The sequence below is a fragment of the Ornithorhynchus anatinus genome, chromosome 3 (assembly GCF_004115215.2).
Source record: "Ornithorhynchus anatinus isolate Pmale09 chromosome 3, mOrnAna1.pri.v4, whole genome shotgun sequence".
NCBI lineage: Eukaryota > Metazoa > Chordata > Mammalia > Monotremata > Ornithorhynchidae > Ornithorhynchus > Ornithorhynchus anatinus.
The window spans coordinates 62,150,117-62,163,698 of record NC_041730.1 but is presented as its reverse complement, the minus strand read 5'-3'; the positions used below and the strand labels follow the sequence as shown (position 1 = coordinate 62,163,698).

The 13,582-nt window shown below is 46.7% G+C and overlaps 1 protein-coding gene across 1 annotated transcript in view; it reads left to right on the top strand.

Moving 5' to 3' along the window:
- The window catches only part of LOXHD1 (lipoxygenase homology PLAT domains 1), a 247,851-nt gene that overhangs the window by 121,622 nt on the left and 112,647 nt on the right, over positions 1–13,582 (top strand). The window contains exons 19-22 of the mRNA XM_029059328.1: positions 4,320–4,453; positions 9,680–9,837; positions 11,306–11,410; positions 12,227–12,355. Coding sequence (XP_028915161.1) covers positions 4,320–4,453; positions 9,680–9,837; positions 11,306–11,410; positions 12,227–12,355 — 526 coding nt within the window. The remainder of the gene's footprint in view (positions 1–4,319; positions 4,454–9,679; positions 9,838–11,305; positions 11,411–12,226; positions 12,356–13,582) is intronic.

Below are 13,582 nucleotides of genomic sequence, written 5' to 3'. Positions count from 1 at the left end.
CTCCACTCATGTGTTGTATGACCTTTAGCAAATCACTTCACTTCTTTGTGCCTCAGTTACTTCCTCTGTAAAATGGGAATGAAGACTTTGAGCCCTCTGTGAAACATGGACTGTGTCCAACCAGATTATCTTGTTTCTATCCTAGCGCTTAGCACAGTGCCTGGCACACGGTAAGTGCCTAACAAATACCATTTAAAAAAAAATCCCCAAACCACTGGGGACAGTGAGTTATGGGAGAAAAGGGAGTTTGGAGGAGGTAGCTGAGGGAAGAATAGGATCAGAGGAGGTGGGAGAGATGGAGGACCTTCTAATAATAATAATGACGATAACGACATTTGCCAAGATCCAAACATTGTAATAGTGCTGGCGTAATTGGACTACAATAGGATAAGACCCAGGCCCTTCCCCTCTTCTCCAGACCTCAGTTTCTCAACTGCCACTTCCCCAGGACGCCCTATCTCTTCTCCGGGGAGGACGTGGGCTTAGAAGCGAACGTGTCACATTGGGAAGTCCACCCAGGCATCCGGCCAAGGGGTGTCTAGGTCCCCGATGGGTCATTCCTGGGATCCTGTTCCACCCCCAACCCAACACGTTTCAGACAACAGCTACGAGGTCCAGGTGATCACCGGGAAAGTGCCAAACGCCGGGACGGATGCTAATGTGTTCTTGAACATCTATGGAGAGGAGTACGGAGACACGGGCGAGCGGCCTCTGTGGAGCTCTGAGAATATGAACAAATTTGAAGAGGGGCAGGTAATGCGTTTTCTTTCTGCCGTGGGGAGCTTCCTCCCTTCCCCTTGTAACCTTTGACATGTGATCATGCAGATCTCAGCCTTTCAAGCCCATAACCTTGGGGTTATCCTCGATTTCATGTCTCTCGTGTAACCCACGTATTGAATCTCTTACTAAATCCTGTCAGTTCAACCGTCAGAATGCTAAAATCTGCCCTTTCCACTTCATCCAAACTACTTCCACATTAATCCAAGTGGTTATCCTATCCTGCTGTGATTACTGTATCAGACTCCTTGCTGACCTCCCTCCCTCTCTCCCTCTTGTCTCTCCACTCTTGTCCATACGTCACTCTGCTGTCCATGTGTCCCCCCGCATCTGGCTCCCCCCAAAAACAGAAACTACTTTCCATCAGCTTTAACACGCTCATTACCTTGTGCACTCCTACCTTTCCTCTCTGCTCTCCTACTACGTACGGCCCAGCCTGCACACTTCGCTCCTCTAATGCTAACCTTCTCACTGTATCTCAATCTTGTCTATCTCACCGCTGACCTCTCTCCCATATCCTGCCTCTGGCCTGGAACACCCTCTCTCTTCCCATCTGACAGACAGTCACTCTCCCTTCCTTCAAAGTCTTATTGAAGGTATATCTCCTCCAAGAAGCCTTCCCTGACTAAACCCTCTTTTCCTCTTCCCCCACTCCTTTCTGCTTCACCCTTGCATTTGGATTTTCTCACTTTATTAACCCCCTCCCTCAGTGTCATGGCACTTATGTACATATCCATAATTTATATTAATGTTTGTCTCCCATTCTAAAGTGCAAGCTCATTGTGGGCAGGAATCGTGTCTACTGACTGTTTATACTGGACTCTTCCAAGTGCCTAGTACAGTGCTGGGCACACTCAATACCATTGGTTTATTTTTTTTCCACCTACCGTCCTAGACCTGACCTCTCTCCTCCTGTGGGATCTCACATTTCTTCCTGCTTCCAGGACATCTCTACATGGATGTTCTGCCAGCACATCCATCTTAACATCCCCAACCTGAACTTCTCATAATTCCTCCCAATTCCTCTCTCCTTCTCAGCTTTCCCATCAGAATGAACAAGAACCAGCCTAGAAGTAGTGGAAGTAATCATAGGAGTAATGGTATTTATTAAGTGTGAACGGGGAGGAGAAAACCCAAAAAACACAAAGATGAAAATTAAACTCATTATAGGCAGGGAATTTGTATTCCAACTCTGTCGTACTGTACTCACTTGAACTTTTAGTACAATGCTTTGTACACAGTAAGCACTTGATAAATTTGACTGATTGATCATGGTCCCTGGCCTTCAAGGGGCTCAATCTAAATAATGAGGGTGGGGCAAGAAGGGCAAAAACACATTAGGAGGATGTAACAAGACAAATGAAACCTTCTATAGGAGAGAAGCAGCAGTAAAAACAAGAAGAGGGACAGGCTATATCACAGCTAGAGGAGTAGAATTTTGGACTCCACATGGCTCAGAGTCCAATAGACCTAACCATGGCTGCATTACAGAGTGACAGCCACAGGCTCCCCTGTAAGGTCCACAAACTTGGTCTATCCTAGATTTCTCCCTCTCTCAAAACCTCCTTATTCAGCCTGTTGCCAAATCTTTCTGCTTCTTCCTCCACAACTTTTTTTTTAATGGTATTTAAGCGCTTACTATGCACTGTACTAAGCAATGGGGTGGATACAAGCAAATCCAGTTCCCACGTGGGGCTCACTGTCTTAATCCCCATTTTACAGATGAGGTAACTGAGGCATAGAGAAGTGAAGTAACCTGCCTAAGGTCACACAGCAGATATGTGGCAGAGCTGGAGTTAGAATTCAGGTCCTTTTGATTCCCAGAACCATGCTAAGCCACTAAGCCACGCTGTTTCCTCATAATCCATACCTTCCTTTCTATCCAGACAGCTACCATGCCTCTCGAGGCCTTGATTACAACCTGGCTTGACTACTACATCAGTTTTCCTGCCCACTGTGGCCCACCATGGCGATCACTCTGTTCCCAGGATTATTTTTCCAAGGTGTCATCCTGTACGAATATCACCGCCCTTAAAACTCCAATAGTTGCCCATGCCTCTCCACATCAAGCAGAAAGCCTTGACTTTAAGGCATTCAATCAGCCATCTCTCTCCTACTGATCCATTCTCTATTACTTTCTCACTCTTCGTTGCTCTCCAGCTAACCTGCTCATTGTACCTTATTCTCATCTCTCCCACTCCCGACTTCTTTTGCACATCCTCTTCCCTGCTTGGAACTTCCTCCCATTTTCCAATTCAACAGATTTCTCTCCCCATTTGCAAATCAATTGATAATCAATAAATGGTATTTACTGAGCACTTCGAAAAGTACAATACAGAAGAGTTGGTAGACACCTTCACTGCCCACAAGTAGCTTATAGTCTAGAGATGCTCTGAAATCTCATCTCCTCCAGGAGACGTTCCCAAAATTAATTTCTAATCTTCCCTGCTTACACCCCTACCCTACTGCCTGTTTAGGACTTGTGTGCCATCTAACCTCCTATGTATTGCAAACTTTCCACAACACTTTTGCACGTATCTTATCTACCGTTAAGCCCTAACTCATTTCCATATCTCCTTTTCTTTACTATCTGTAAGGTATGCTAGTGTCCACGCTAGATTGAAATTTTGATGGAAGGATGATTGTGGGTAGGGAATGTGTTAACCATCTCTACTGTGCTTAGTACAGTGCTCTGCACGCAGACGCTCAGCAAATACCATTGATTAATTGATTGCGGGATCTCATGGCCTTGATGGAGGGAAATACAGGGAGGCAAAGGAATACAATTAAAGACAGTATGATCTTCTACTGGGCAAGGAACATGTTTATCGACTCTATGGTAGTGTTTTTTGATTATTTTTTTAAGTGCTTATTGTCTGTCAAGTACTGTTCTAAATGCTAGGTTAGGTACGTGTTAATCAGGTAGGAGACAATTCAGGTAGGAGCGAGAAGAGGTATTGGATCCCCCATTTTACAGTTCAGGAAACTGAGTTCTAGAGAAGTTAAATGATTTGCCCAAGGTCACCCAGAAGGCAAGTGGCAGAGCAGGATTCAAACCCAGGTCCTATTGTACACGGTACATTGAGCACAGTAAGTGCTCAATAAATACCACTGATTGAGTGGAATGGTCTTCTAAATCATAAACGCCTAGTGGGCAGGGATTGTGTCCCCCAATTCTGTTGTCTTCTCCCAAGAGCTTATTTCGGTGTTCCATGAACACATCAATTGTCCAGTGAATACCCTTGATTGATTGATTGATTTACTGATCCCAGGAGACTCAGACTTTAACATAAAATTCCCAGCATTTGTTTGGGGGCAGCAGTTAAGGTGTTTTCCATCTAGGAGCTCTATCCTTGCCTGAATGGTATTCATTATTCATTCAGTCATATTTATGGAGCATTTACTGTGTGCAGAGCACTTTACTAAGCACTTGGGAGAGTACAATATAACAATTAGCGGACACATCCCTTATCGAGTGCTTACTGTGGGCAGAACACTGCATTAAGTTCCTGTACTATGTGATTTCCCGGAACCTTTTGCAGGTGGACACCTTTACCATCAATGCCATCGACCTGGGGCCTCTGAAGAAGCTGAGGATTCGTCATGACAACTCTGGCAACAGCCCAGGCTGGTTCCTCGACCGAGTGGAAGTCACGGATCAAAACAACGAAATCACGTAAGGAAGGCTGCCGGTTGGCTGGCTTTATAATCCTCTAGACTATAAGATCGTTGTGGGCGGGGAATGTAGGTTTATTCTTGTATTGTACTGAGCGCTTGGGAGGACAGTGCTCTCCACACAGTAAGCCCCCAGTAAATATGATTGAAAGAATGAATGAAAGCCTGCTCCCGTGGCAGAGGAATTCCAAGCATTTTCACTGCCTTGCCTGAGTTAGCAGCACCTAATTAATAATAATAATAATAATAATGGTACTTGTTTAGTTCTTACTGTGTGTCAGGCAAGGTTCTGAGTGCTGGGGTAGAGACAAGTTAATCAGAACGGACACAGTCCCAGTGTCTCTTAAACCCTATTTTACAGATGAAGTAACCGAGGCCCAGAGAAGTTAAGTGCCTTGCCGAAGGACACACAGCAAACACATGGCGGAGCCAGAATTAGAACTCAGGTCCTTCTGACTCCCAGGCCTGTGCTCTATCCATTAGGCTATGCTGCTTGTCAACCTGCAGCCTGCTCCTAGCCTGATTCTCTCCTTCCTAACCAATCCCTACCATTGAGCTCGGAGAAGCCCAGCAGAGATGGAGAATGCAGCCTGATGCGGATTCCCCAGCAGGTCCAAGGAAAGGCATCATGGGAGAAGCAGTGTAGCCTAGTGGATAGAGTACGGGACCGGGAGTCAGAAGGACCTGGGTTCTAATTCTGGCTCCACCACTTAATTGTCACTGTGTGACCTTGGGCAAGTCACTTCTCTGTGCCTCAGTTCATCTATAAAATGGGGATTAAGGCGGTGAGTCACATGGGCCACGTGGATTTCGTCCAACCTGATGACCTTGTTCCTACCCCAGGGGTTAGAACAGTGTTTGATACATAGTAAGCAACTGCCAAATACCATAAAAAGACAAAGGAGAGGTGGAGGAGAATGGCAAGGCATGTTTCATTTGGTTTCGGTGTGGTGGGAGACAGAGGAGATGGATGCAAAGGGAGAATGAGAGACTGGGGCTAGTTGAGGAACAAGCAAATGGGGTTCAGTGATGTTGGTTGCCCCATTTCTTGGCATAACCTGATCTCATGGTGAGCCTTCATTGCGTGGTTTTACCGTGGGGTCTGGGAAACCAATGACTAGAAGGGATCAGGAATACGGACATGGAGAACTGTACAGCTCCTCCCTCACTGTCTTGCATTTTCCGGATGATCCCTGGTGTGTCTGCAGCTTTTTAGCCGGGTGAGCTGTAGTTCTACGCTTGGAGAAAATCTCCTTCTTAATCTGTGGTATTTACCAATCAGTGGCATTTATTGAGCACTTACTATGTGCAGGACACTGTATTAAGTGTTTGGGAGAGTATAGTACGACAGAGTTGGTAGACAAGTTCCTTGCCCACAATGAGCTTACAGTCTAGAGAACTGTTGGATGAGTAGATAGAGATGTGGACCGAAATGGAGTGAAAAGGAGCATTCTCGCTCTGACAGAGGGTCACCCAGGACCAAGGCTGTGGACATTTCACCAGTTCTCTCACTCCCCTGGGTTTGGGATCCCCTTAGTATTCTTCTTGACCTCTGCTGCTTTCCTCCTGTCTGTTGACAAACCCTTCATTTCTTTATTCTCTTTCCTGCCTCCTGTGCTTTACCCTTGCTCTTGATATACACCGTTTTTCTGGGTAAGCTCCCCTCCCTCCCCTGGGATGAGGGTTGCTCGAATCTGAGGGATAAGATGACAGATGTCCCTCCCCTGGTTCCCGTTCCTCCCCGCCCCGTCTCCTGCATCTCCCAAGCTGTGCTCCTGGGAAGACCTTGTGGGTGAGGGGAAGGAGTCAAAAGGGCTGACTCCTCGAAGCTCCAACCGTTGGCGTTCCAGACACTGCTGCTTGAATTAAGCCCAAGTAATCCAGGAGGGGAGGTGATCCAGTGTGAGAACCCCCTCCCCCACATCAGCCCCATGCCCTTCCCAATGAATGTCCCCCAGTAATAATAATGTTGGTATTTGTTAAGCGCTTACTATGTGCAGAGCACCGTTCTAAGCGCTGGGGTAGATACAGTGTAATCAGGTTGTCCCACGTGGGGCTCACAGTCTTCATCCCCATTTTACAGATGAGGTAACTGAGGCACAGAGCAGTGAAGTGACTTGCCCACAGTCACACAGCTGACGAGTGGCAGAGCCGGGATTCGAACCCATGACCTCTGACTCCCAAGCCCGGGCTCTTTCCGCTGAGCCACGCTGCTTCTCTATGGCTCACGTGGGACTCAGTCTCAATCCCCATTTTACACATGAGGTAACAGAGACACAGAGAAGTTAAAGGGCTTGCCCAAAGTCACACAGTAGATGCGGAGGAGCTGGAGTTAGAACCCAGGTCCTCTGATTCCCAGGCCGGTTCTTTCCACTAGGCCCCGCTGCTCCTGAATGTTGGTCTAATCCTTTGTTCTGACTACACTGTTCTCCTCCTCTCAGCACTCCAATGGCTTCATATTCGTAATAATAATAGTTATTATTATCATTAGGCCCTTACCATGTGCCACACGTTGTGCTAAACCCTGAGGAAGATGAGCAGCCCGATGGTAACAATGGAGTGACAAATTCAACAGTTCTATGAAAAATACTTTGCCTCTCAAATTCCTTGGTGCCCTTCTGATTTCTTTGGCAGCCCCTTTCATCCAGGCACCCATTATCTGTGTTTTACCATTAATGACCAGAACTGAGGAAGACTACCCTTTAACTGAGCAGGTTGGCCTAGTGGATAGAGGACAGACCTGGGAGTCAGAAGGATGTGGGTTCTAGTTCCGGCTCTGTCACTTGTCTTCTGTGTGACCTTGGGCAAGTCACTTCACTTCTCTAGGTCCCAGTTACCTCATCTGTAAAATGGAAATTGGGACTGCGATTCCCATGTGGGAAATGGACTGGGTCCAACCTGATGACCTTGTATCTACCCCAGAGCTTAGAACAGTGCCTGGCATGTACTAAGTGCTTAAAAGATACCATTAAAAAAAAATCACACTTCCTCTTTGCCTCCCTTGTCTCCCTTTACTCCCTGGCTCCATCCACATCAACCTAGTCACTAGGGTACCCCTAAAATGCATCCTGCCTCTGAGAAGACTTCCCCAAATCCCTGAAATACCCCCTTGGACACTCCCCCGAGACCCTGGAAAATCTTTGGCATCCATCCTCCCTGGCTCCTGCCCCTAGGCTCCACAGATGAATACCCAAGGGCGCAGGAAGGTGAAAGTGACTTTTCTAAGACCGCAATTTTCTAAGACCATGGGGGAGCAATTCCAACCAGGACCCATACTTTGCTGGCTCCTGCCCCAGATCCCAGCCCCAGCTGCCTTCTACTCACCTGCTGAGCTCCTCTCCACTGCAGCTGGGGGACAGCTCTGGCTCCCTCACTACTGAGCCCTCAAGGAAATGGATGGCTAACAAGGAGAGAGAGAGAGAGGTTATTCAAACCTACTCTGATCCTCTGAGAGCTGTTTTCATCTTTCAAACAGCCAGGTGTGGGCTTGGAGCAGGAAAGATTGAGAAGAAAAGGCCTGGATGGTGCATTGATTTGCAATTCAATAATAATGAACCTTTTTAAAGGTGTTTCACTACTTTATGATGGCAGGGGGGAGCCCGGAGAGGGAAGAAGGTGGTTTAAATCGGGTCCTGTTTGGAAAGATTGTGGGCAATTAAAGGGGCTTCCCTGCAGGCTGCCCTACTCTGAGTTAGTTTCTCTAGGTGGGTGGGCAAATGGTGAGGGTAGGGAGTTAGGTTGTAGTTGAGAAGGTAAGAAGGTGGAAAGGAAGTTGAGTAAGAAAATTAGTGGGAGGGAAGGTGGGTGGGTAGGCAAGTTAGGCAGGAACATAGGAGAATGAGCTGGACCCTTTAAGGAAGCAGGATTAACTCTTCCAGCCTGCTGGAGGGTGACTGAAAACATTGGCCTCTGCAGCACATGCACACACAGTAAACACTCAATAAATACCATTGATTGGTTGATTGATAAGTCAACTGGGCTACAACCCACAATTTGAAAACTGTTTTTAAAACAGTGCAAATGGCCATTTGTCTGGATTCAGTCCCTCCTTGGATCTGCTCCCAGATTCTTAGCCCTCCCACTGGGAAATGAAAGGGGGGGGGTGGTTCTGACAGAGCCATTTCCATGCCTGGATTTATTAAATTAAACTGGCAGTTGTCATCACTCCCCTCCCCAAAAACCACCTCGGTAACCACCAGAAAACACCTCAATAACCAGTCAGAGGGCTGGGTGCTTGGTTAAGAAAATGAACCACTCTGTTCCTCAGTTTCCTCTACTTTAAAATTGGGGGGGGGGTAATAATCCTGAGCCCCTCCTTGCTATTTTTCAGGAATATTGGGAGAATAAAATAATGCTTATGATGACAACTGTGGCATGATAACTCTGCCATTGTTTATGGTGTAGCCTTGCTACTTATCTTCTCTGTGCCTCAGTTTTCTCAAATATAAAAGGGGTTTTAAATCCTATTCCCTCTTACTTAGACTATGAGCCTGAAGTGGGGTGGAATCCACCCCTTCCTCTCCAAACAGCTACCAGCCTGGCCCAGGCACTGGTTATTTAGTCTAGCTGGACTACTGTATTAGCCTTCTCACCAACCTCCCTGCCTCCAGCCTCTTCTCTCTCCAGGTGACATTTCACTCTGTGGGCAGATTCTCCCCCCATCCCACCCTTATTAACAATAATAATAATGCCATTTGTTAAGCCCTTACTATGTGCAAAGCACTGTTTTAAACACTGGTGGAGATACAGAAACTGGCCCATGCTCTTTCCACTAGGCTATGCTGCCTCTTGCTGTTAAGCAGCTTTGTTAATATTAGTTGCCTTGTTAGTACTATTACTAAAGCCTGGCTTCTGGTCCCAGATCCATCATTTATCTGCTGTGACCTTAGGCAAGGCACTTAACTTCTCTGAGCCTCAGTTCCCTCATCTGTAAAATGGTCATTAAGACTGTGAACCCCACACAGGACATGGACTGTGTCCAGCCTGATTAGCTTGTATCTACCCCAGCGCTCAGTACAGTGTGTGTCACCTGATAAGCCTTAATAAATACCATTTTTAAAAAAATGATTCTTTTCTGGAGAACCATTGGGGTGGGTGTAGGAATCTGTCAAGGCAACAGGTTATGGCCAGGAATGCCTCACCCCTGCAACCCTGGATATCAAGAGGAAGAAATGTTTTCCAGGATGGGGCTTTGGCAACTGGTAGATCCAGATCTTTCGCCTTGCAGATATTATTTCCCCTGTCAGCGCTGGCTGGCGGTGGACGAAGATGACGGCCAGATTTCCAGGGAGCTGGTTCCGGTGGACGAAGCCTTCGTGCTGAAGGATGAAGAGGAAGAAAGTGGGGATGATCCAGGTCTAGCTAAGCTGGGCCTGGAGCAGAAAGGTGCCCACTGTCCCCGGGTTGATTTCTTCCGGTCCACAGAGAGGAGATGGCAGGTTATGGGTGGGGTCCTGTTGGGGAGTGGGAAGAGAGCCTTCCTTTCTGGAAGATGGATTCTGGGCTTTCAGGGGCCAGAATAATAGTCATAATAATGATGATAACATTTGTTAAGTTCTTACTATGTGCCCCTAGATCTGCTACTTGTTTTCCATGTGACCCTGGAGAAGTCATTTCATTTCTCTGGGCCTCGGTTACCTCATCTGTAAAATGGGGATTGACTGTGAGCCTCATGTGGGACAGGGACTGTGTACAGTCTGATTATCTTATATCTGATTATCTCATATCTATCCCAGCACTTAATACAGTGCCTGGCTCATAGTAAAGACTTAACAAATACCATAAAAAAAGGCTTAGGCGGCTGCCCAAGACTCACTGCTTTCCATCCTCTTGATTCATCATCACCATCAATGGTATTTACTAAGTGCATACTATGTGCAGAGCACTATACTAAGCGCTTGTGAGACGACCATACAATAGAGTTGGACTGGGATTAAGGCACGGGAATGGTTCTGCCACAAGCCCACCCTGGGTCCACACTCCCTCTCTAATGGGAGAAGAGGGGCCAGCTTCAGGGAATAACATCTGGGTGGGAGATCAGATGGTCTCTGAGTTCTGCAAGTGTGATCCCAGCCAAAAGCCCACCTAGCCCATCACCTGAAATCAAAACTCTTATTTCCAGGGCTGTCAAACTGGGTTGTGAGGACCCACTTTCCCCATATGATTGTCTCTTCCTGCATAGATGTCCTCCTTCTGCCCTTCCTCAGACTCCTCCTCTCATATATAAATTGACACCAGGCTAATTAGAGAAGTCCATTCCCAACTCTTTCCACATCCCCTCTCTCTCCTTTTGCCCTTTCTCCTGGTTTACCACCCTTTGGTTCCCTCCGTCGTGGCCCAGGGAAGGTCATCTGCATGTCCTTGAGCCGTGATGGATGGGGTCGGGGCCCTGGCCATTGGGGACACCCTGAGGATATGGGCGCCTTCAGGATGGGGGGCCAGGATTCTAGCCCTGGAACTGGTGCTAGACTGTCAACTTCTTATGGGCAGGAAATGTTTCTGTTAATTCTGTTGTATTGTACTCTCCCAAGTGCTTAGTTCAGTGCTCTGCACACATAAAGGGTTCAGTAAATATCGATTGAGGGAATGTGGCCAAAAAGAGAAGCAGAGGAGGGAGGCCCTCTGTTGTGGGTGGGAGAGAAGAAGAGTGGATTCTGTTGGGTGAGGAAGACAACCCCGTAAGTCAGCCATCCACAGGAGGTCCTCCTCTCTTCCTCTAAGAGATTTGCTCTATGGAATCTGCTCACCCTGTGTGTCCCACACATGTCTACTAACTCTTGCATTGTACTATCCCAAGCACTTATTACAGTGCTCTGCACATAGTATGCACTCAATAAATATCATTGACTGGCAGATAAATCAACAACATACACGGTGTCAGTGAAGACAGGGGACAAGAAGAACGCAGGAACTGATGCAAATGTCTTCATCACGCTCTTTGGCACCGAGGACGACACGGGTAAGCTCAGAGAACTGCGGTGGCACCAAGTTAGAAAGAGGAATTTATTTTGTGCCTCTGGGATTTATCCTGAAGTCAGTGAAGGGAGGTATTTTGAGAGGGTTTCACAGACCCCTGAAATTCCGGGGTAGGGTGGGACCATCTAGTTCCACTCTCTCTGCTTAATAGGCAGGGCTTTGCTTTTACCATATCAGAATAATAATAATTATGGTACTTGCTAAGCACTGACTGTGTTAAGCACTATTTTAAAGCCTGGAATTGGTACAAGATAGGTTGGATATGGACCTGGTTTCACAAAAGGCTCACAATCTAGGAGAGAGTAGGATTTAGTCCCCATTTTACAAAAGAGGAAACTGAGGCACAGAGGAGTTAAGTGACTTGTCCGAGGACCCACAGAAGATAAATGATGGAGCCAGGATGAGAAACCTGCTCCTCTGACTTCCAGGCCCACACTCTTTCCCCTTGGCTATGCTATTACCCTTTTCTCTTCCCTTTAATATCTCCAGAGATCGATGCCACTGAGCCCTCCATTCTTGGGTCACACCAAACACTAAGCTTGACCTTCAGAAATCCCATCACCTTTTAACCCCCTAGATGATCCCTCTCCAACTTTTAGCACCATCTAGAAAATAGCCACTTGCCCAGGATCAATAATAATTCCTGTCAGGAGAGTGAGCATGATAGGGAATGTAAATCCGATAGCCTTTATTGCTTGATGTCTCTCCTGAGGGGGCTGGTGAAGGTGGGGGGGGAAAAGAGTGGGTTGCAGAAATTTGTGTATTTTCACTTGTCAGTCTGAGTAATTCACCTAAACAGGGTTAACCCTTCTCAAGTCCTCCAAGACCAACAAAAACAAGTTTGAAAGGGGGAAGATTGATGTTTTCACAGTGGAGACCGTCGACCTTGGAGAGCTGAGGAAAATAAGAATCGGACACGACAATATGGGTAACACTTTCTTTTCTCTTTTTTTAAATGGTATCGTTGAACACTTACCATGCGCTACCATGTCCAACCGAGCATTCATCCTATTTCTACTCCACTACTTATCAGCTTCCTCCTGACCTCCTTGCCTCCTGTCTCTCCCCACTCCAGTCCTTATCTTCCCACCCAAACCCTGTCCTTCCCTTGACATTCCCATCATGGTAGACAGCACCACCATCCTTCCTGTCTCACCAGCCCATAACCTTGGCACTATCCTTGACTCCCCTCTCTCATTCAACCCACATATTCAATCTATTACTAAATCCTGTCAGTTCAACCTTCATAACATAGTTAAAATCCATTTTCTCTTCATTAATCCCAGTTTTTATCCCATCCCTCCTTGATTATTGCCTCAGCCTCCTTTCTGACCTCCCTGCCTCCTGTCTCTCCCCACTCCAATCCATACTTCACACCGCTTCCTGGATCAGTTTTCTACAGAAATGCTCAGTCCATGTTTGCCCAAACCTCAAGAACCTCTAGTGGTTGTCCATCCACTTGGGATCAAACAGAAATGCCATACCATTGACTTCAAAGCACTCAATCCCCTTGCTCCCTCCTACTCACCTGACTATTCTCCGATTACAACTCAGCACTCACACTTCACTCCTCTAATGCCAACCTTCTCATTGTATCTTGATCTCATCTATCTAGCTTCCAACCTCTCACCTACATCCTGTCTCTGGCCTAGAACACCCTTCCTCTTGATATCCAACAGACATTTGCTCTCTCCCACTTCGAAGCCTTATTCAAGGCACATCTCCTCCAAGAAGTCTTCCCTGACTAAGCCCTCTTTTCATTTTCTTCCACTCCCTTCTGTGTCATTCTGGCTTGCTCTCTTTATTCATCCCCCCCTCCCAGCCCCACAGCACTTATATACACCTCTGTAATTTATTTATTTATATTAATGTCTGTCTCCCCCTCTAGACTGTAAGCTCACTGTGGGCAGGGAATCTGTTACATTGTTATATAGTATTCTTCCAAGCTCTTATCACAGTGCTCTGCACACAGTAAATGCTCAATAAATACAATTGATTGATTGAATCAACTCATTTACTGAGTTTCTGTTACGCTACATTACTGTGTCCATAGGAGAGTCTACTAGACCCCTGCCTTCTAGGAGCTTGCAATCCACATGGGTAAACAGACATTTACATGAATTATAGATTAGAGGAAGAAAAAGAGTATAAAGAC